Genomic DNA, 23,264 nt, shown 5'->3' on the forward strand with positions numbered 1-23,264 from the left:
AAGGCTAAATGGTGGTGGAAGAGTGAACACTTCAGTGTAGAGCTTTCAGGGGAAAAACACCTTTTAATAGAAGAGGGGAATAAGCGATTACGTCCTCCAACTTGTCGTACATTGAAAAGGCTGATGGCATTCTGAGGAGGATGACTATTAACGTGCTGCAGATAATAAATACCCATGTGAACACCGGTACCAGACAGGTTTAATAACAGAAAATAGTATAAGGGGTCTCAAATGACCTTACACATCGATGAATTCGACGCACAGAGTAGCAGCATTTCCTCCAGAGCAAAGATTACTCGTCTTATTAAACCATAACTCAGGAGAGAACTCGGGCCCTCAACAACACTCATTACCTAAGCATATAGCAAACTGGCTGGCGCTACAATTAGGTTTGCACTGATGACTATCATCACAAAGCGTAATAAGCGCTTATACGGGAGCACTGGCATTATGGGAGATGGTTCTGGGTCTCTCTCGTGGAAATCTCCTGCTGCCGTTGCCAGATCTCGGTGGAAGAGAGTCATGCAAACACACACAGACACACGAGCTGTGGAGTGGAGAGAAGGCCGATGTAAAAGCTCGACTGTGTATCTGGTCTGGGTGCTGTGAAAGGATTCAGTCACAGATCGGCCATCGACTCGCTGTGACTGGCACAAGTGAGTGGGAACAAAGGAGTCACTGTGGCTGTCACACACACTCATCGTTACACTCACCCTTTGCTCTGCCAGCTGTCTCTCCGTTCCCTCCCACAGCAGCCCCGCCACCCCACCCTCCGTCCCCCCAGCTGTGGCTTTACATCAAGCAACCCTCAATCCACACACACACACTGTACATTGCAAAGACACCCACCACCATCACACATGTCCTGGTGTGGCGTAAGGACCGGGCCTCCCCAAAAACACTCTCTTCCTCCCTGCTGGGTGCTCTTTGTGTGTCCGCCACACTCGCTGACTTACTGCACCGTTGAAGGCACTGTGTTATTCACTAACCACTAACAGCTCATCAGCATCACACCGCTGCACACAGCCTCAACGCAAGAGCTCGCGCTCGCTACGAATAACAAAACTTGGGCAGATTTTCTAAAACATTTTCCACATTTTTTTGTCTCGCAGATGCTTGTTATTGTTCTTCTGCTCTTGCTCCGAGACTCTGCCCAAGCTCCACTTCATGCGTGCCACACCCTTCCACCACAATGTCCTCCCCTCTTTCCCGACAGTTGCCCCCGTGCCCCCAGTCTCTGGGCTCACCCTTTCATTTGCTAACCTCTAAGCTCTGCCCTCAGCCTCTCACTCTCCGCTGCCCTCCTATTATTTATTTATCCCCCGCACGTCTTTCTTTTTCGCAAACCATATGCTTCACCCAGGCCCTCCCCTCGCTGCGTTTACCCACTGACGGGCCCTCGCCCTGCCTCGCCTGGTCAGTCACAAGCCACCGCTGATGCCAGCTCAGCCTCCACGCAAGCAATGTGGTGACTGCCGCTGCTTCAGCTCTTTCATCCCTCCTGCACGCCCAGCCCGAGCCCCGTAAAGCCATTCATTGGGGTTTTGCTCTCGGCTGCCTTATTATTGTCATGTTACAGTACAACTGCAGGGAGGGGCTTCACTTGTGGAGAGGAGCCAGTGACGAGAGCTGAGATGAGGCTCCAGTTCGGCTATTTATGGACTAGGGACATAGGATAGAAAGAACTTGAGTTTTTTCCTTTTATGGGTTAATTGAATGTAACTAGAATTTATGTGAAACAGAGAAAAGACAGAGGAGAGGAGAGGGGGGAAAAAGAGGGAAAGAAAAACATCAGTGGAGGGCATTCCTCCGGCCAGGCTTTCATTGCTGTGGGTACGATGTCATTGAAATGATGTAATTGGTGCACAGCAGCGGCCATACATCTATTCACAGAGTACATGGAAACAGACATCCGACTCGACATGTTTCACTTGTCAGTCGGCCCTGTAATTGATACAAACATTAACGACAAACCGCATTACATCAAGCTGTGGGCTTGTGCCTGCATTTCTTGACATTTCTCTTCACACTTTCTGTCAACAGGAGACGGATCAATTCCCCTGCAGGTATCGGCAGGAAGTGGCTCAGCTTCAGCGCCACTCATGAAACTTCTACTTCTCTGTATGTGACAAACTTTTGTCACACTGTTCTGTCTCCAGTAGCTCTTCCATTATTGTAAAACATGTCATTGGTATTTCCTGTGCCTTTCTTCCGGTCTGGAAAATGCAGCCAGACAAGTCGGACACACACACAAAAATACAAGCACAGAGTGTTAAGCTTCCCCTTCAGACAACAAAAGAACAGACACAGCAACAAGCCCCACAGGCAACATTAAACCCAGCTAGTCTGCCACTACAATACCGCTCTTCTCTCAATAGACTGCCACACTGAGCCCAGCTAAGCCGAGCCGTGTTATTCCTCCGTTTTTAGGATAGCTGGGAGTAAGATAAGGCCGGGGCCCACTGAGGAGGCCGAACATTCACAGGAAGTGGGAAAACACTGATCTGTGGCCAGCATAGGGTGACGCGAGGTAAGGCAGGTGGTTTACAGATGGTGAATCTGCTCCGGCAGCAAACAGCAACAGAATCCAGAGCTCATCACAAAGGCTCGACAAGACACTCCTCGATGTTTGTCCGCAGATGGCCGACAAAACCGAAATTATAGACAAAACAACTTTGCTGGCAGGAATGCATAAACTTAGATAAGCACAAAACAGGAACAACTAGAATGGGACTCGGGAGAACACATGTCGCCGGGGCAACAGTTCACTTAAATCCAATCAAGATGCACAAAGATTCACACACTCCTTGATATCAGGTCCCTAAATGAAAATGTTACAGGAAGAAAAGAAAATCCTGGATCCGCCCCCTGATCCTAATCCACACCATTATTTATCGGGATCTTCTCTCCTGACCCACGCTGCATCCTTCTACCAAGTTGTGGGGAGATCTGTTGGATCCTTATTTTGTTATCTAGCTTACAATCAAAGAAACATACAAAACCAACCAACAAACAAACGCAGAGGGCTGAAAACCTCACCTCCTCAATGGTGGTAACAACAGTCAAACTGCCGTCCTATAGTCATCCCAGCAGATAGATAACACCACTACCTTTTACCACAGTTAAAAAGTATTGTTTTGGATTGAGCCTCATAGGCTGCTCTAATTACTCAGCTCCCCCTCATAAGGCACAAAATAGACAAATAAAAAGGTTTGATGATGATGCATCTGCTTGTGTATATTTATGCACGTCCATTAATTCTTGTCTGATGTGCTTAATAAGCCGAACAGCCAGGGAAATTAACAAAACCAAACATAAAACCTCAAATGTCCCCTCGAACAATCATTATGGACAGAAAATAAAGGATTGGATGGAGGGCGAGCTGAAACACCGCGCCCCTTTGCACACAATGAAGAAAATACAAACCCTTCCCCGAGCTCTACGGGTTAAGCCTCTCAAAGAGATTCACCCACTGACCTTGTTGTTCTTTGACGGCATCAACAGGCTCTGGTATGAGCCTAAAAGACATCCTCATCATGCAGCGGTTGCTCTCCAGGCCACAGATCACTTTTACTTGTTGCCATTAGGTGATGAAAGGCAGCATCGGGGTGTGAGGGTGAATATGGTTTGTTTTCACTGGCTGGTTAAAGAGCCAACAAAAACTCGCCTCGGCCCACTACTGAGCAGCAGGAGCAGAGACGAAGACTGGAGCTTTGGGCAAGTCGATCTTTTCCAGATGCCCTGGTGAACGCTGCTGCTGCTGCTGCTGCTGCTGGTCAACATGTGGGCAGCGAGGGTCAGAAACTGGGCTATGAGCTCTTGCAGGACGGTGGAGGATCGAGGAGGAGGCAGAAGCGGAGATAGAGGAAGGAGAACGCAATAAAATGATAAATGATGGGAAAGCGGCTATAAAGTCTTACAGCAGAAAGATGAAGAGCTAAAGTAAGACGGAGAGAGAGAGAGAGAGAGAGAGAGAGAGAGAGCGATATCAAAGTGTCTTGTTTCACGAATGTCCTTCTGTGTTTTGATTTATTCAGAGACTCCGAGGCGGCAGCACACCTCTAATCCTTGCAGTTCCCAAGCCGCAGCGAGCGAGCTGGTGACCTTGGCATGTTAAAGAGGGGCCATCCACTCCTCCTCTCTCTCTCTCTCTCTCTCTCTCTCTCTCTCTCTCTCTCTCTCTCTCTCTCTCTCTCTCTCTCTCTCTCTCTCTCTCTCTCTCTCTCTCTCTCTCTCTCTCTCTCTATAGAGGTAGCCTCGACTCTTCTAATGGAAAACACCGCCGCGCCACATTGACATCGCAGGGGCCGCTGTCGTGACAGAATGGGTTCAAATCCTTAAATCTCGGCCCATACATTAATTATGCAACGCGTTTAGCTTCGTGTTATTCCACCTCTCTCTTTCGTTTCTGCTCAAGTACTCCTCACAGAAATCAGCTGAAATGAAGAAGCTTGCTGGAGCCATGTACACAAACAAGTGGGGGGGGTGGGGGGACGCAAAGGGAATTACTTTCTATAAAAAGGTGTCTACATGGTTTTGTAGTGACACCTGAGGCAACAGCACCATCAAATACATCAGAGATTACACACTGTTGCTTTTTTACTGTGTCTTCTGAGAACCGAATTTATGCTTCGCCTCAAGGGAGACCAGGTCTTAACAGAGTTGTTTTCTAATCAAGACATAAATCAGCGAAAACGGAGACCCTGATACATATTAGTTGTTTAAATTGATTCTTAAAAACTGAGAAAGAGGAGAGCATGGTGACACAAGGAACATATGTTGACAAGTAGCACAGTCAGACTGAGAATGAGACGATAGGTTTCCAAGAAACACAACATCCTCGTCCCCTCCCACATCCAGCAAGACAACAGGCTACTTTCACCTCCAGTCCACCTCACTGAGCCTCCAGTCAGTCGTACGTCCTGTCCACCGTCATCACGAAACCGTGTCAACAAGATCCTCTGCTGCTTTCAGGCATGCACCGAGCTACGGACACTTTCAGGAACAAATTCGGTCTGTGACACGCGACAGATGCAGAATTGAAAGAAAAGAAAACTAATACAATGCAAAGCAATATACGTAGAAAACGCCAGCGAAATTGTCCAATTAAAAAGATGACAAGATTCAAGAGCTTTTGGTGATAAGAGCCGATGCCAGTGTCTCTTTGCCGTAAACAAAAACACATGATCTCCGCAGCAGAATTTACACATCATGTTGCTGGAATGATGCTCAAAATGTTTGTGTTATTGTTAAGACACGTGACTTGGAAAAGCTCCTGCTGCGTTCTTCACATGTTAAAAGGCAAACTGTGGCTGAGTGGACCCTGGCTTTAACATGTAACTAATAGCTCACACAGACGCAGGCGGAGAGCCAAACCAAAACCTTATCCCTAACACATGACCTGGGAAATTATATTTTACCTCATTGGGCTGGGGTTTTGGTCCCCATGAGGTTTTAATGCTGGAAAAAGTCCTGACGAGGTTCCAAAAACAAGCACACACACACACACAGTCAGACCTTTTCGTTATGTAAGAATTTACCCTGACTCTTGAGCATCTAACCTCAGAGATTTCATTGACATAAGCTACGTTCTCAGTGAAAACGTGAGTACGCAGGAACGTGGTACATTTTGTCAAATAACGTTACTTGAGCTAAGACAACACCTGTAGAAAAAGTGTGAGGCTCATGTTTGCTACTAATTGTCTCAGTTTCGATGAAAACAAATCAACCTGGTTGTGTTTTATTACACTGAACGTGTTGTTCTTGGGTTTTCAGTTTCAATTCCTTGCTCTTAACATTATGAATTGTCCAATTCCTTCACGCAGTCTGCAGCATTTACAGAAAGAGCATATAAAAGGGCTAAAGAAGGTCAGCTAAAGAGCCCTTGAGGAACTAAATCCTCCTCTAGAACAGCTCAGAAAGTGTTATACAACATATGCAGACCTCTTCGTGTGAAACTGGTGGAGTTCCCCTTTATTGGGTTTAACTCACTTACAAGATAAAGGTAAAACAAATCTGCCAGAAGTTGTTAGTTCTTATAATGTGAAGACGCCTGTGACCTTTATCTGCACTCGCCACCACCTCCTTTAAAGTGCAGAGTTAAGCAGAGCAGTAAATCTAATTTCCTAATTTGGTTTCTTCTGTGGGGTTTTTCCACCTGCGTATCCTGCAGCAGATGTGCAGGTCTTTTCTGTTCTATTCACAAAACACACATTCTGTGACATTTGAATGTTTTTTCTCTCCTCAGCAAGCAAGCATCGGACGTCACGGCACAAACGCTCCAGGACATCTCCAGCCTGATGCCCTTATAAACCTACACACATCGTCTGGGTCACACACACACACACACACACACACACACACACACACACACACACACACACACACACACACACACACACACACACACACACACACACACACACACACACACACACACACACACACACACACACACACACACACACACACACACAATTCATAAACTTCCCCCTCGACTCCTTCCATGGATCTAACATCAAACAGAAAACTCATTACCACATCAGACAAAAAAGTTGAACTGATGGTTCATCATATCAAAAGTCAAGTGTATTCTTTGGGGAGAGCAGTGCAGGAAACTAGGGCACATCCACACTGCACTTCGCTGAACCGACATGGGTTCACGCTCGAACCTCTGAGCCAATACAAGCCATTGAGATCATGGAGGGGAATCAGCACTGATCCATGTACTGTATGTGGTACATCAGTCGGTTCACCACCAGATCATGTTTTTATCGAAAACTATGGCACGTTCTCGCCGCCAAGGTCGTAAATTCCCCTTATTTAACCACATTTAAATTTACTAGAACCATATTTTTTTATTTGATCCCCACCAAATCGCTCCCACTGATTAATATCAGTGCCCTAAATAGGCCTGATTGTTTAAATCAAGATCCATGAATTATTCTGTGAGAAATCAAGGATAAAATTGAAAAACATCCTATTTCACAATGTTCGAGGGAACGGAAAACTAAATTCCTGGACCAGTGTCCTGGTTGAGATCCACACCAAACTTGAATGGGTTCTTCCTTGACCCATACCGCATCCTTACACTATGTGTTGTGGTCATACAAACAAACAAACCAACAAACAGACAACCGTGAAAACATAACTTCTTTGGTGGAGGTAGATCTTGACGGATTGACAGATGAAGGGATGCATGGATCATAGAGTGATGGACGGACAAGGGAGCATGACAGCAGCTCTCCATATGTGGACAGCAACAAAGATCAAGTGATGGCCCGCACTGTTGCACGACATTGAAAGTACTGAGAGACGCACAGACATGCAAACAAACGCACACAGATGTACACGCAAAGCTATGGGGAGAAGCTATAATTAGGTTACAGCTGAATAAAACCCTGTGTTTAGCACCTGGGTCATACTGACGCACCAGCAAGCAGCTACTGTGAGAACGATGCAGACGAGCCTCGGAGGGAAATAAAAACTGACACAGCAACACAGCACTGAAAATCTGCAAATCTCTGCAACACTCGTGCATACTTGGCATAAATCGTACCCTCTGTGATGTTAACACTCGTGACACATTTGCACAATCCCACTACAGCAGCTGCATACAGTGCCGAACACCCACTGCACAAATGGGCATGGCTTTGAAAAGTACCCGACTCTGAAATGTGAGGCCAGCTCGAGCCTCTCGCACAGCTGGAGTGGGGGCATTATACTGGGCAGAGTGAGGGACTATCTCACCATTTATCACACTGGGTCAGTAGGCTCAGAGGCTGAGAGGCTCTTAGCTGAGAGAGATGCTAAATACCACACAGAGACTCACATGGCGGAAGAGGGAGCGCTAACCTCTCGCGCTGTGTTTACAGAGCTCTGCAGCAGTGCCACAGCTGGAACGCAGCGAGCAGAGCGAGCACACGGAGCGAGCCGTATCACTTTCTGGGTCATCTAGGGCTGCTTCACTCCACATGAAGTCTAGACTTGGACTTAAAATACATGCCCGCGGATGCTCGCCGCATAAACTGATTCATATTCTAAGAATGGGTGGACTCGTGCCCTGTGAACAAAAACATATAGTTATAGAAGTGCGGGGTCAAAGGTCGCGATGCGTTTGTGAGCGTATTCCCTTACGTAGCTGCTGAGAGATCACAGGTCGCCGTGAAACAAAAAGTTTCTCCATCGCTTTTTTCTACTTATTGCATTATTCTTCACAAGTCAAAGAGCTGCTTGGCGCCGAATTTAGCCCGGAGGCAGTAGACTCAGTAGACTAAAGAGCAGAACGTGACAGCGGCGCCTACGAGTTCGCTTCTCACCCACCTGTGTTTGTCTGGCACCTTCCCATTGCACCTTCAGTGCCTTACAGCTGTTTTAATTAACTTCGTACCACAGGGAGCAATTGTGCAGGGGCAACATTCGTCTCATTTGGAACCGCAAATTAATCCGACCCCGAGCAACATAAGGACAGACGTACCAGTGTGTGGCGCGAGCGAGAATACCGGTTCTTTAAAAATGGCAAGGTGATTGTTCCTATGAGCATTATCAATGGCAAGCGGTAGAGGAGGAGGGAGGGGGGGGGGGTGTTAATGTCAAAATCCAGGGCTTTTTAGTGGGAGAGGAAATGTGGGAAATGAGTTCATTAAGATGGACAGATAGCTTGCTGTGCATACATCGCGGAGAAATCAATTTACATACCTCCGATTCCCTCGGGGAGCAAGAAAGGGAGTGAGGAAAAAGACGGGGGGGTGGGGGTGTGGTGGGGGGGCAAGCAGTGTGAGCAAATGAGACGGGGAGGCAAAACGAGAGAGAGAAAGCAAGCGTAAGAGAATAAGCTTGTGAGAGAAAGAGGGGAGGGAGGGAGGGAGGGAGCTCTGACAGACGAGATGAGAGACGAACGCGGCTCAGAAACTGGCAACGGCTGCACTTCTGGAGGTGGTGCAGAGATGCCAAACAGTAGGCCGTGTCAAACAGGTGCACGCCAGCATCCAGGATGTGATGCAACTCATTAAAAACGAGGGCGTACACGCATCTTCTCCCGGAAACTACTCTTGGACGGTGTCTACCTCTGCCGCTTTTTCATCTATCTTGATTTCCTGGATAATGTTTCAGTATTTAAAAAAACAAAAAGACACCTGTTTAATTCCATCTGTTTATTTGGCTTTGACTTACGGTGCAAAATAGGGCTGCCATAGCTTTTCCTTCACTGCTGTGCTGCAGCACGTTTCCGTCGCTTGTTTTTTAAGACTCTACTGGGATAAATATTCGGCTGAGCAAGTTAACAAGAAAATGAGGTTTGCTCGCTGTGACTAATAAAACCGTGTGTGTGAATTCCTGTTGACATAAACAGTGGGTCCCTCAGGTGCCCGTTAAACTGAACTATGCTTCTGGCATGCTTCACCTCTGACCTCGACGAGCTAGTGGCCAAAGCTGAAGAACGCAGGCTGATCATCACATACCAGTTTAATGGGAGAGTAACTTAAGTTAGTGGTTTGTTCCAAAGTACGAGATGAACATTTTTGTTCCTTGACGGCTCAAGCTTTGCCAGAACTGAATCTAAAACCAAACATCAATCTCGACGCCACAGTCGACCGCAGTCTCACAGTGAAGTATTCTGCAGGAGACACAGAGGCTATTTCCTCACAGTTTATTCAAATATCTCAGTTTAAGGGCGTTTCAGTGAAAGAATCTTGGATTTGACACTTTATCCTCGTGGAGAACTTCAACAAGGAAGAACCAAACTGTCACAGAACACCACTCAGTGTCACGTCTGCCTGTCTGTGTCTGACACATGGCTGCATATGTCCCTGCGTCTAGGTCATGTTTGCCCGTGTTTGTTGTCAAGTTGACACAACATGCGGCTCCATCACAACAGGAACGTCTCCGGTGGCTAACCATGCATATAAATGGGCTCTCGACCTCACAGAAGCCGCCTGGAGGGGCAGGGGTGGGGGGGTGGGGACGAGAGAGAGGAGACGACAGCGTAGCCCCTGGACCGCCCCACGACTGATGTGAGGAGGAGAGCTGAGGCACGCCGTGTGTGCCAGAGGCAGCTGCTGCCGCCGTGCTCCATCGCTGGCTGCAGAGTGATCAGGGAATAGGGGTTCCTGAAGGAGGGTCCATGGACCCCAGAGGCCCTTTAAAAAGGTCCAGTGTGGGGCCGTCGTTTCAGTTTCTCATGTAGAGCAAACCAACCATTTCTATAAAACATACACCCACCACCAGGCGTATAGAGACGTACAGGCTCAGGCTTTGAATGAATTGAATTATTCTGCGAAGCCCCAACTGTTGAACTGCAAAGAAAACACGCTGACTGTGGTGGATATGTGGCTTCACATGTGAATCCATGCGATACATCTTAGAATTGTCTCTCCTTTTTCCTTTCTGTATTTTCAGTCAAACATCTTAAGGGTTCTGGGTTCAAAGCCGACGACTGACCAGGGCATTGCTGAGTTTGCCTGTTATATCAACCCCCGATACGCTGGCTTTATCTGTCTATAGGGTGAACCTCGCCTCTTGCCCAATGGGAGTGGCCCCACCATCCCCATGACCAAGGGTAAGCAGTAGATAGATGATGGATGGAGGCACTTCTGCTAGGAGTGGCTACATTTCCAACCATTTACTTATAACTTTTAACAATTGATATTAACTTTACTTCTCACTTGTTCACTAGTCTTCATGTTACCTCAACGGTTGAGGCTCAACCACAGCATGACCACAACTAGTCTTGTCACAGCTAGTAAGTTACTGGGGCAACAAATATCCTAAAATCCACCACTGTTCCAATCTGTAATTCCATTTGCATGATTCTTCTTCAGAGGTAGCCCCTGGGGTAAAAGCACTTAGGTTAGGAAATGTAAAAAAGTAGAACCTTTCTTGGGAATTCTGTTTAAAGCAAAAAGAAAAGGTGAAGATACTTCCAGAGGTCTAATATTGTTCGTACCTGAGAGTCAGAGGGTTGTGCATCAGTCAGCAGGACAGCTAAACAGAGACACTGAATTATTATACTCCTAAGAGAAAATAATATCTTAGTCTCATCCCAAAATACATATGCAACCTGTATTGAAATTTACAATTAGCCATTACTTCATTTTCAGGGGTACAATTTTACAAATGCACATGAACTAGGCTGCATGAAACCTTTTTGAGGAGCCCTGATGCACTGGTTTGAATGAAAAATGAAAATAAAAGTACTGGACCACAGAAAAGTGAATGGACAGTAATGTTAGGAGGCAGAGTGGAGCTGCTAGAAGATCATACATCTTTATTTTTCATCTACTGGAAGACAGCAAGGAGATTCAACACACATCAAAGAGAATATAATAACTTCCACTAGTTTCAAACACAAACCCCCTGATGCACTGGTTCAAAAATATGATGTATCTTCATATATTTGTTTTTCTGGATGACAGTTTAGAGCTTTAACGTGCGTCAGAGTCTATCTAGCTGCAGAAAATAACAACTTTGTTTAACAAGTCTCAAACCCAAAAGGTCAAAATTGGCCATTGCTTCATTTGCGGGGACAAACTATCGAATGCACTAGAGGTTGCATGAACATTTTCTGGGGATCCCCGATGCACTGGTTTGCAAAAGAACTAAAGATATGTAGTGGACCACAGAAAACTACACGTACATGTTATTCTAGGAGGCTGAGCTTGCACCTTCATAACTGTGGTTAACTAGTCTCAAACAGCTGTATGTGTGTATGAGACTTAGAATGAGCCAATCCTTCATTTTCCGGGATATAATGGACATAAACTAGAGGCTGCATTTGAGGACACCTGATGCTAAATCAAAAGACAAGTATGATCATACATCTTCATATCTTTGTTTTTCATCTTCTGGAAGACAGCAAATAGAACACTAAATCAGAGTCTGTCTAGCTGTCTAGAAAATAATAAATTTGGTATAGTCGCAAATCCAAAAGTCAAAATTGGCCATTGCTTCATTTCCAGGGGTAAAATGGATCTAAAGAACATGGACTAGAGGTTGCATGAAAACTTTTTTGGGGACCCTGACGTACTGGTTTGTATATACACACAACAAGAAAATCACAGTGAATGGACTGTAATGTTAGGATGAGCTTCCAGATGACTCTTCATATCTTTGTTTTTCATCTTCTGGAATAGAGTCTGTCCATCTTTCTCTCTCTACCTCCTCTCCTCTTCTAACCCCAGGCCCACGGTGTGGCCACAAAACGCTGGGGCTGGAGTTCACGTTAAAGCAGCTCTTTAATTATAGGAGGAGAGAGGGGGACAAGGAGGGGATGTAAATAGATGAATATATAAACGCACCACTTCTTTTTTTTCTTGCATCAAGCACAACAACAGCATGCAGTGAACCAACAAGCCTGTGGAAGCAGCCTGCAGCAGCCCCTCAGCTTCTTCTTCTTCTGCTGCGCGCACACACGCACACACACACACACACACACACACAACTTGCAAGCTCGAAAAGCAGACCCCCCACCCCAATGAAGTAACAGACGTTTTCACTGCAAATCCACGCGTGTGCATGTCAGGAGAGGACCAGCGCCCAAATCATCCACTTCGCAAAGTAGCAGAAAAAGACGAGGCGGTGGTGGAGAGAGGAGGAAACACGCAGCTGTGTGTGTGTAGCTGTGTGTGTGTGTGTGTGTGCGCGTGTGCGTGCGTGGCTACAGAGGAAACACTGGGGATCACTGAGGCAAAGCACAGCGAGTCCCCAAACACACACACACACACACACACACACACACACACACACACACACACACACACACACACACACACACACACACACACACACACACACGCGCGCGCGCGCGCGCACACAACCGTGAATCCTCCACATGAGCTGAAACACCCCGAGCAACAACATCCCTGCAGGAGAAATAACATGCGGACACAAACCTGGAGAGGCGAGGACACTTCTGCCACTGACGCGCGGAGGTCCGGAGTTTCTGTCTGTCTGTGTGCGTGTGTGTGTGTGTTGTAAGAGAGAGAGAGTGTGTGTGAGTGTGTGTCACTCAGCGGTGTTTTCTCTCTCTCTCCCTCTCTCTCTCTGTCTCTCTCTCTCTCTCCTCGCTGGTGGAGATAGCGCTGATGTTTCCACTTCCTCTTTTCTTCTGCCGTCTGCTGGCTGCTGCCTCTGTGGTGCCACACCGAGGACGCATGGCTGATGACTGGGAGGGCGCAGAGCTGCACCATGGAAACGTGTGTGTGCGTGAGGAGATCGTCTCTAAATCGAAATGTGTCAACGAGCATCTGACTTACACAGTCAACCAAGATCTCCCCAAACTTTACTAATATCATGATTGCATTTAATTTATACGTGGATTGGATGTGACCAAAGATATTAAAAGTTTCTGTGACCCTGTATTAAAGTTAGTGACCTGTTATTGTTTATTTAAAAACCTAATTAACCTAATATGCTTTTATGTATTTTATGTTTTTACTTTATTTTTATTTTATGAATTCTATCTTGCTGCATTTTATGTATGAAATATCCCATATGGATCATCATAAAAATAGTTATTATTATTGATTTACTCCAAAGCTTTTAAACGTCTTTTCAAAATCTCACAATACAACTAAATACACAATAGGGAGTGTCCAGGCTTGAACTGTGTATTTTTTTTCTTCTTTGTTTTCTTTTTAGAAGAAGAAGAGAGAGGAGATAGAGAAAAATGTTTTTTTTTTAAACTGTAGAAGTTCTAACTGGAGATAAAAGAAACTAGTGGCCAAAAGCCTTTTAACCAAATATTGAAACACAATTTAAAAGTTACATAAATGTGTACTCAATATATAGCTCTTAGTAACTTCTAATGGTTATTACAAAATGTTGATATCACAAAGTATATGTTCTGTATTGCATGTAAAGAACAGGTGTAAGTAAAGAAAAAACAATAGATTTTTTGATGAATGCCTTTAATCAATTCAGTAAAATGCTTTTTAAAACAACTGGGCACTGAGCTCCCCTAGTGGATAGCACCATTGCCTACACTGTCTCAACCAATGTAGATTGATGCATAAAAGGGATTTATGATAAAATATCTCTGAGCAAAATAACAAACAAATAAACAATCAAGGATGAGCAGCTTTCTCCGATGGCTGCCTCCAATCTTGCAGGAGGCAAAGGAACAGGAACAGTGATTTCAATAATTCATGGTTATTGAACTGTCTCGGCCCTACACACAAACACACACACACACACACACACACACACACACACACACACACACACACGGACACAGACACACACACGGACACAGTCTGTAGGAACTAATTATGTCTGTCTACTGTTGCCTTATGTTGGGAACCATTTTAACATAGCTCAGCACAACACAACGCTGCAGCTTCATTAGATTTCACTTATAAAGAACAGACTATAGGACGACATCACATACGACAGCAGCTCTGAGCCACATGAGGCCTCCTCCCTTTAATTTTGTCAGTGATTCCCGGCTGTTTCTGATATCAAACCCAGAGTGTGTGTGGTGTGTGTGTGTGTGCGTTTGACGGTGAAAGAGAGAGAGAATAGTGTACAGCAGACAGTCCTGCAGCTCATCCATGTCTCCACTCAGCAGGAGCAGCAGGAGGAGGATTAATACAGGAGCCCCTGTCCGTCCCAATAAATAATCTGGAGCGGCACATCCAACAGACAGCTCCCTTCCTCTCTCCCTCTGTGAAAAACACAGGATACACAGCCCTGACGGTTTAAATGACTGTTTGTGTACCCGACTAAATTATTAATTTGACTGTGTAAGTGGGCTGTGAGGACAAACAGGATGGGGACAAAAATAACAGAAAACAAACTGATTTTTTCGTCGCAGTGTGATAATTGAATGGAGCAGCTGTAGAAGAGACTTGGGTCAAATAATATTCTTGACTTGAACCCATGTTGATGGCATCAGTTTCATGTGGTTTTATGTGAGACCCCATTTTACTGCTTAATCCTTATTTCTAATTGTTCCTCTTCTTATTAGAGAAAACCAGCAAAACAACTTGTTTATTCCGCAGTTTTTTTGTTGTCACCGAGTAACGGTGACTCTTGCGTCCGTGGCTCCAGCGTCGAGGCGACATCAGAGCTCTCACAGACCATGTAATCCTTTCATATGAGACAGCAAAGAGAGAGTGCAGTGGGTTTGTTAAGCCAGGCCATATGGCATCATGCAGGCTCACAATGCTGCACGATGTTCTTCAGCATCCAACAGAATTCAGTTGTTTCTTGTTTCGCATCACGCAAGGTCAAACCTTAGATCGGGTTCCTTTTTACGTGTGCACAACACTTGTTTCCTTTACCTGCTTGCGTAACCCATTTGAATTTGGACACATCCTGTTTCTCAACCTCTGGCTGAACCATTTGCACATCTGGTGTGAAGATGATACCACACAACCAGAATAGAAACACTGCACTGCATTAGCAGGCCTCCTCCTCCCAGTGCAGTTTCAGTCTACGTACGTTTTCTTTCCCGGATTCATATGAGGTCCCTCTGACCTTTGACCACTGAAATCTAATCATATCATTTTTGAGTCCAAGTGTCAGCTGATGAACATTTGAAGAAATTTCCTAAAGGCAGATTTGAGATGTTCAAGAGGACAAAACCTTCTTTGTGAGGCCACTGTGAACTTGACCTTTGACACCCCCATATCTTATCAGTCTCTGAGTCTATGTGAACATTTGTGCAAAATTTCAAAGGATTCTCTCGAGGCGTTCTCAAGATATCGTGTTCACAAAGCCAAAAATGTGCTTTATGAGACCGCAGCGACCTTGACCTGCGACCCTTGACCACCAATATCCAATCAGCCTAAACATTTGGACTAAATTTAAGGAAATTCCTTCAAGACGTTCTTGAGGTATTTCGTTCACAGAAATGAGACACGCCTTTCTCATTTGGCAAACATCATTCACAAAATTAAGAGCAGTCCTCTGGTTTTAAGAGATTTAAATATCAAAGTTATCTACACACATATTGATCCTCCGCTACTATCGGCACAATCAGTCTGGAACTTACTGCGACCTGTCCCTTGTCCAGGAAGACAGAGTGCTTCAATAAAGACTGAGCTGAACAAACTGTCTGTACGTGGCACAGCCTCCCTCTGAGCTGCTCCTGTGACTGGATCTCATCTGGGAGATTCATTGTTCTACTCAGACAGAGAGAGAGAGAGAGAGAGAGAGAGAGAGAGACATGTCAACGTGGAACAGACGGTCTCAATAGAGCCGGTCCAAGCTGCAGATAAAGGATGGGCAGAGCTGCCAAAACAAGGAGAAAGAGGAGAGAGGGATGAGAAAATGAAGAAAACGATGCTCTCCATCAGAACTATAATGCTTCCACGGCTGTGTAATCTGTCACTCTCTGATGGAATTGTAATTGCTACACAAACACACACTCCCCACAGCGTTTTGAGCAGCTCAGGAAGCCTAAGACGCAAATCTAAATGGATATCTAGTTTGCTTTTTCCCTGTGGGTCTACTGTAATTGTCTCTCTATCAGGGTCATTAGGAAGAGGGAATGTTTCTGGTTCATTTCCACAGGGACTCTCCTCGTGACGGAGAGCGGCACCACCCTTCCTCAAATGTGAGCTGAAGATCAAGCTTTTGTGTGAAGTGGCTGCTGGTCTCGGCCAACTTTTTAATGTAAGAGCGGCCGGAGAACACGATCTGATGTGTGCATGTTACAGACTGTGAAAGGAAACTCACAGAAGTGTCCTCCGGCTGCTAACAGGACAAGATGAAAAGGAAAAATGTTATTCGTTCACTTTGGGAAGGTCAACCCGGGGCTAAGCTGTGTACTTTTTAATGATCAGGCTTATTGTGTGCAGAGCTTTGCCGCACTATCCTCTCAAGATCTCGTTGTCACCGACATGAAAACCGGCGTCATGCCCATTAAGTCAGGGCCAATATGATAAACAGCTTTGTTTTTGTAGCCCAGAGTTGGATAAACAACGGAGAAGAAAAAATAGCCGTCTTTATTCTCAGAATCAGGGAACACATTCACAAACATTCCTTCCCCATCTCTGTGGCTTTTCAGAAAAGAAAAAAAAAAGAAGCAAATAAGCATATTCCAACCTCAAATTATTCCAAATATTTATGTCCAGTCACAGACATTCAAACATTCTGGCTTGTGGGCAAACAAACTCGAACTGTACTCCAATTCCGTTTTTTTTCCACCTCACTGTGTTAAATATACTCTACAATCAAAGTATTTGACACCAGCGAGGGATAAAAAAAAAAAAATAGAAATCTCTTAATGACAAACTGTTTGCTGACATGCGACTGTGTCTTATTAAGCCCCATTAAAGAACATTAACTCTTACACCAGAGGGCTCAATTCATATCACTGTAGATTCATTACCCACACAGCTCATTCTTTTGACACACATATGCACAGAGGCACACATACACACGGAAACTGAAGCAGCTACTCCATATGACCCGCTGCTGTATGATCTAACATGACACGAGAGTATGCGAATGCAAGTCGTCACCCTGGAGCAAATCAGACGGCTGGGGAAAGTCATGCGCGGTGGATAATACGGTTTCAGAGTTTTCTCCCTGCAGAGAAAAGGCTTCAGGACGTCTCCAGAGAGCAGCTCGTACTCTGCAGTACACGCTTCACTACCGTGCAACATCTACCTCCGCTGCTACTTCACTCACAGGCTCTACTTTTAAAACAAGTAATTCATGAGCACTCTAATAACACTTAATCTGAAACGTCACTGGTTTTCGAAGACTTGTGCTTTCGCTTGCTCTTTCTCTTCTTCTTGTCTTTCTTCTTTTTGTCCTTCCCCTTATTCCGCTTCTTGCTGCGATGGTCATCAGAGGAGGACGAGGAAGAGGAAGAGGAGGAGGAGGAGGAAGAGGAGGAGGAGGAGCTGTCTGTATCGGAGGAGGAGGAGGAGGAGGAGGAGGAGGAGGTGGTGTCCTGGAGCAGCTGCTGCAGCTGCTGGATCCTAGAAACAGGAAGGACATGGGAGGAGAGGAGGAGAGATTAGTAGTGCAGGAGGACAAAAAAAAAAAACACACAAGTGATGCAGACTCGGATTCCCGGGGTTTGGCAAGCATGTCGAGTGTCCTAAAGCAAGTCATCGTCTTTGTCCCGGTGCCGACGTTTTCCGGACTGTGTGACACATGTCTACTTATGTCACGTATCTCCAATAACAGTGCGTGTCAGCTCTGCAGGTGTGGAGGCTTTTCAGAACACACGGGGATAAGGAGGTCATCCTGTCACTTAAATATGAGGCCGGAGCTCAGATGGGTTTATTCAATTTTTGTTCCAACACTTACTAACAAAGAAGGAGCAACCATTGCTGCACGTTACTTAAACCTTAACAAAACGAGGCAGCTAAACAGCCACATTAGGATCCTACTTCAATGCCTGATACTAATGTTTTCCAGAAAATCCGCAGTAAGGGTAGTTACAAGACTTCAGCTGCTCCCTAACTAGGTCAGATGAATGAACATATCTACTTGTCAAAGCCAAATGCGGTTTATAATGGAGGACTGAAACATCACTACAATGGGGACGAGGCACCACAAGGAAGAAATAAAGAAATAAAGAGCTGCTGTTGGAGTACATGCCCTTTAATTATTTTAGACAAGTGAGCTCCAACATCTCAGTAAAGTCAAATTTTTGGAGACATTCAGAAACTTTACTATTCAGCCCTGAACTGTCCAGGCCTCATTACAGTGGGTGAGATCACACGGAGCAGAGTGATCATCTGAACGCCTGGGACGTCACGCTACTCCTCAAAGTGTCCTCAAAGTGAAGTACATCATAAAAGCACTCTGTGACATACAGCTCCGGCTTTTTCAAGACAAATCTCGTCTTTCAGCTTAAAGGCTTTTGTTTCCTCGAATGAACTTTTTGAATAAAAGTTAAAATTCCTGTGTAGTGTCGGCGCTCAGTCTGATAGCTTCAGCGGGCATCAGATTCACAGAAAAAAATGGAGTAACATCTCTAATGTCTGACACAACTACCCAGTGTTTCCCATATATGAAAATATGTGAAAGTAAAATTTAAATATAAAGAACTAGAATGAAGTTGTTTGCCTTCTCTTATTGTGGTTTAAATCCATGACTGTCCAGACTTGTAAGATGGTCAATAAAGACTTTACAGGAATTTGATCAAAGGTATTTACTGCATTTTGTCATAATTACTATACGAGTTATGGCCAAAAACATGTTTTGCGAGGTCACAGTGACATTTAACCTTTAATCACCAAATTCTAATACAAGTGTCCCAGATGTAGACAAATACCCTCAACAACAACAAAGTATGGAACAGATGTTAGATCCTAATGACCTTGACATTTGACTGCCAATATCTAACCAGTTCATCCTCGAGTCCAAGTGAATGCTTGAGTCAAATTTGAAGAAAGTCTCTCATGGCCTTCCTGAGACGATTAAGCTTCTAAGCCACTGCCGTCGCCTGCACAGAAGCTTAAAAATGCCTAAAATATTTCATGCAATATAAGCCATTGAGGAGGCGCACTGACGACTGGCCATCAAATATTTTTCATCAATGAGCCCTTTGTGATAAGCTGCCATCTCAAGCAATACTTCAAACCCAATGTAAATTGGAGAAATTGGAACACAAGGCAGGGGTCGGTATGATTCACTTCCATTTCAAGGAGACTGAGGTTTATATAACCCTTGCATTCATTCATGAAATCACACATAAGCTGTGAATGTGGCTGCCCTGCATGTGAACACACACACACACACCTAGCAATGAGCCCTCACCACGAACAGACCTCGAATTCAAACATCCTGGTGTCAAACACTATTTGCTAGAAACTGGCACAGAGACCAGGCCACCAGGAGGGAATTTTCCAAATTCAGGGAAATGACAGAAAAGGGCGTAAACACTTAAGAACGCTTACACACACACAAAAAAAGGAAGAATGTATGTACCTGGTTTCTTTTTCATTCCTTTTGTTTTCCCGAATGATGTCGTACATTGGGTCTTCATGGGCCTAAAAGAATAAAACACAAATCGGTCATTAGCTATGAAGAAAGGAAATGAAAATCATATCAAGTTACAAGAGTTTTAAACACTCACGTTGGATCAAGGAAATTATCTCAACACATGACCATTGCTTTGATTTTAATGTCATGTCAGCACTTTTAAAAACCTCCCTGTTACTATATAAGCTGGGCAAATGTGAAACAGTTGCATTTATGGTAATCATTGCAGAGGCTTTGTGCTCCTGCAGTGAGCATTGTTCCATTTCAGGCCCATTGGAACAGGCTGTGCCCACATGTTCCTCAGTATAAACTAAAAGTTCCCCAACACTGTCGTTAACCTCCACCCGGGTCAGGACTCATGTCTCACCGGCGAGGTGAGTTTAACCATGTTTTGGACATTGTGTCTAAATAACTATAAGTGGGCCATTTTCGTGAAGAGCGAGCGAACTCACCACTCTGAACTGCTCCAGTTTCTGGTTGCCTTTGATGAAGAAAGGACACTCCTTGTCTCCTGTCCTGTGACCGTAACGCTTGCACCTCCAGCCTGAGAAAAAACGCAGCGAATATCAATGTGTCTACCCAAAGAAAATAGGATAACTGACATGTCAGGTTCAAGGCTGCAGGTTTATACGCTATTGACTGTACTAGCTCATTCTGAATCTTTGAGTTAGCAAACATAGTATATGCAGTTTGACAAATTAAGTTATACAACAAACACGACCATACCGTAAGTAACCGTAACACCAGCAAACCTTTAGCTGGAAAGGAAAAAGCGCTGGAAAAAAGCCAGTTAGTGAACCTAATGTTACGGTCATATGTTTTTTCAGGATTCTTATTGAGCTGCAGTTTCTTTCTAATCAACACAAAAATATTCCTTCTGAGTTTTTCTTTCGTTAGCGTGATTCTTAATCTCAACCGAATTCTGCTCATGTAGAGAGATGCTTAGGTTTCACAGTGGTTCAATGTTCTACACTTGGAGTGGAGCTGTGGAGCTGCCATGAACTACTTGAGGGTCTTTGCTGAGTGAGACCACACAAATTATGTTTATCCTGCAAAAGTAGCTGCGTGTGAAACCGTTTACCCAGTTCTTTTATGCACCTTTCATTTACATTGAGGTCTTAAAAACGTTCCTTTAAACAGGATGACATATTCAAACATTCCCCCAAAGGATGGCAGAGCGACTCATGCTCGGATTATGCAGAACAAATGCCAGCTTGTGGACAGGCCTGGTGTGTGTGTGTGTGTGTGTGTGTGTGTGTGTGTGTGACTTCTCAAGTCCCTGGCTGTTCACACTGTATGAAAATGAGTGGGACGAAGGAATGAATGGACGCTGACTATAATGACAGTCTTTGACCAAAAGGGACAGAAGGTGGTCCCCACAGCACCATTATTAATCTCTAGTCCGTCATGTTCGTCATCAAGTCCGCTGCCCACTCATGATGGTGGTTTACTCTCACCTACACTTCTTGAGCTATAAATGATACTTTTATGCTTTTATTACAACTAATAATAATCTTTATATAAACACAGGATACCCCCCCACACAGTCTGCTAACCGATCAGCGAGCTCCTGTTTATTCGCTCTTGCAGATGGTTGGTCACCTGCCATTCAGACTAATGTCCATCTGTCCTGAAACCTGTTGGCAGGTCTGATACTATGACGGACAGACGAGCGCCCAATAGGAGCAACTGAAGCGTTATTGTCAACAATGAAGTTGGAAACAAAAGTTTTTTTGTATCTGTTATGGAGACTGTAATAAACACATTACATGTGCGTGTAAGAGCGTGCAACAGAAATAGAGTTTGCTGAATGTGTTGATGCTGAGCATTCTTCTACTATGAAGAAAGATTGAAATCGTTATATGGTTGTCAGTGTTGATATTGTGGCCACAGATAAATCAACGTATGGCCACTGAGAAGAGTACAAATATATTTAAGTCATTACGAAACGGCAGCGTGTCGGAGGACTTCAGCTGAGTGGGCGATCCTTCATATGTGGCTCAGGACACATTAGTGAAAGGAATGTGGCCACACGTGTACGAGACCACGTACCAAAGTGGCCTGAGTGATCGGACGCATTCAGGAGGGGTCAGATCTGTGCTTAGTGCTGATCTCTGTACTCACACTGCATCACCTTCACCTCCTTCCCCAGAGGCATCCACAGACCCCTGGTGGGGGCGCTTGCCAGGAAGGTCCTGGCGTCTTCATTTCCTGGTTCAGCAGGAATACAGTCCTCTGGCTTCTCATCGTTCTCCTGCAACAGAGACAACTGACTGACATGTGGCCATGAAGTGTTTCCACCGAGTTCCACCCAATCTGTGATTCCCACGTCATCCCCACGTCCATCAGCTGCTGTGTCAACGTTACCTTTATGAGTCCTGGAGGAGGTTTCTCGTAGCTGCAAGGAGAAAAGTTGATTGTTACTCACAGACACATTCATTTTTAAACTTACCTGTGACAGTAACACGGTAGATGAATCAGCTTTACACATAGAAAAGGACTTTGGGGTCAAATGATCCTGGACGTGAGACACTAACAGTTACAAAGATTGAAGTCACATATTTATAATTCATGTACAAGTTGACAGGCCGGAGCGGAGACACTCTGACTGACATTACTCACAATGTCTCCACGTGCTTCAGCTTCTGGACTTCTTGGTTGAGCTTTTTCGTGTGTGTCTTGAGTTTCTCCAGATCCTGTTTGGAGGACTTGTGTCTCTTGTGCTCTCGTCTGTCCTCCTTCTCTCTCGCTCGCTTCCTATCCGACATCGTCTCGATATCGACGAACCGTTCGCCCGGAAAACCATTCACTTAGAAATAAAGCTGCATGTGGGGATCATGGTTTCTATTTACGACTCGGTAAGGAACCCTGGCTAACATGCTAACCAGCGGCTAACTAGCAAACATTGCTGTAGTGCTGCTGCTGCTGCTGTACTTCCTGTGCAGCCGGGTTGGTTAGTTAAAGTCCAGCGCCACCTGCAGGACAAGGACAGTAACACACAATGTGCTGTAACACCGTCGACTGGATTTTGGTTATGTTAATTATTATATCTTTATATATTTAATATTATTTTATTAAATATAGTTATATTTAGTTAACTATATATATATAAAGCATCTTGGGCATTTATAATAAGATAATAAGAAGGAAACAATACTGTCAATTATCAGTCAAAAGAAGCTATATTAAAACATAGAATATAGAAATAATAAAATAACAAAAAACACATTTACAAGAGAGTACTTGTATATATATGTATGTATGTATTATTAGGTCAATCAAAAATAAAAAGACAGTTCAGACCATAACACCAGTAA

At 44.7% G+C, this 23,264-nt stretch overlaps 2 protein-coding genes across 5 annotated transcripts in view; both read right to left on the reverse strand.

Moving 5' to 3' along the window:
- The window catches only part of elmo1 (engulfment and cell motility 1 (ced-12 homolog, C. elegans)), a 105,791-nt gene extending 92,692 nt beyond the window's left edge, over window positions 1–13,099 (reverse strand). For 2 of the 4 annotated variants that reach the window (XM_034599932.1, XM_034599930.1), the window contains exon 1: window positions 12,888–13,038. The gene's annotated coding sequence lies outside the window, so the exon portion shown is untranslated. Of the gene's footprint in view, window positions 1–12,887 lie in introns of all 4 variants that reach the window. The other 2 variants (XM_034599933.1, XM_034599935.1) reach the window with 2 other exon arrangements.
- A 3,825-nt stretch (window positions 13,100–16,924) lies between these two features.
- rp9 (RP9 pre-mRNA splicing factor) lies at window positions 16,925–22,920 on the reverse strand. Its single transcript, XM_034599938.1, has 6 exons — window positions 22,570–22,920; window positions 22,315–22,345; window positions 22,072–22,201; window positions 20,400–20,491; window positions 19,894–19,955; window positions 16,925–17,930 (listed from the first exon to the last, which is right to left on the reverse strand). The coding sequence occupies exons 1-6, from the start codon at window positions 22,713–22,715 to the stop codon at window positions 17,681–17,683; spliced, it is 711 nt and encodes a 236-aa protein (XP_034455829.1). The 5' UTR covers window positions 22,716–22,920; the 3' UTR covers window positions 16,925–17,680.
- Window positions 22,921–23,264: the final 344 nt, after the last annotated feature.

Source organism: Hippoglossus hippoglossus, chromosome 11, assembly GCF_009819705.1.
Source record: "Hippoglossus hippoglossus isolate fHipHip1 chromosome 11, fHipHip1.pri, whole genome shotgun sequence".
Taxonomy (NCBI): Eukaryota; Metazoa; Chordata; class Actinopteri; order Pleuronectiformes; family Pleuronectidae; genus Hippoglossus; species Hippoglossus hippoglossus.

Bases quoted from the DNA above. Each gene is read 5' to 3' on its own strand.
- rp9 (XM_034599938.1), bottom strand. From the start codon at position 22,715: ATGTCGGATAGGAAGCGAGCGAGAGAGAAGGAGGACAGACGAGAGCAC. The intron at 22,202-22,314 runs GTAACGTTGACA...TCTCTGTTGCAG, and splicing joins CTCCTCCAGGACTCATAAAG to GAGAACGATGAGAAGCCAGA. The intron at 17,931-19,893 runs GTACATACATTC...TCCTGTTTCTAG, and splicing joins AGGAATGAAAAAGAAACCAG to GATCCAGCAGCTGCAGCAGC.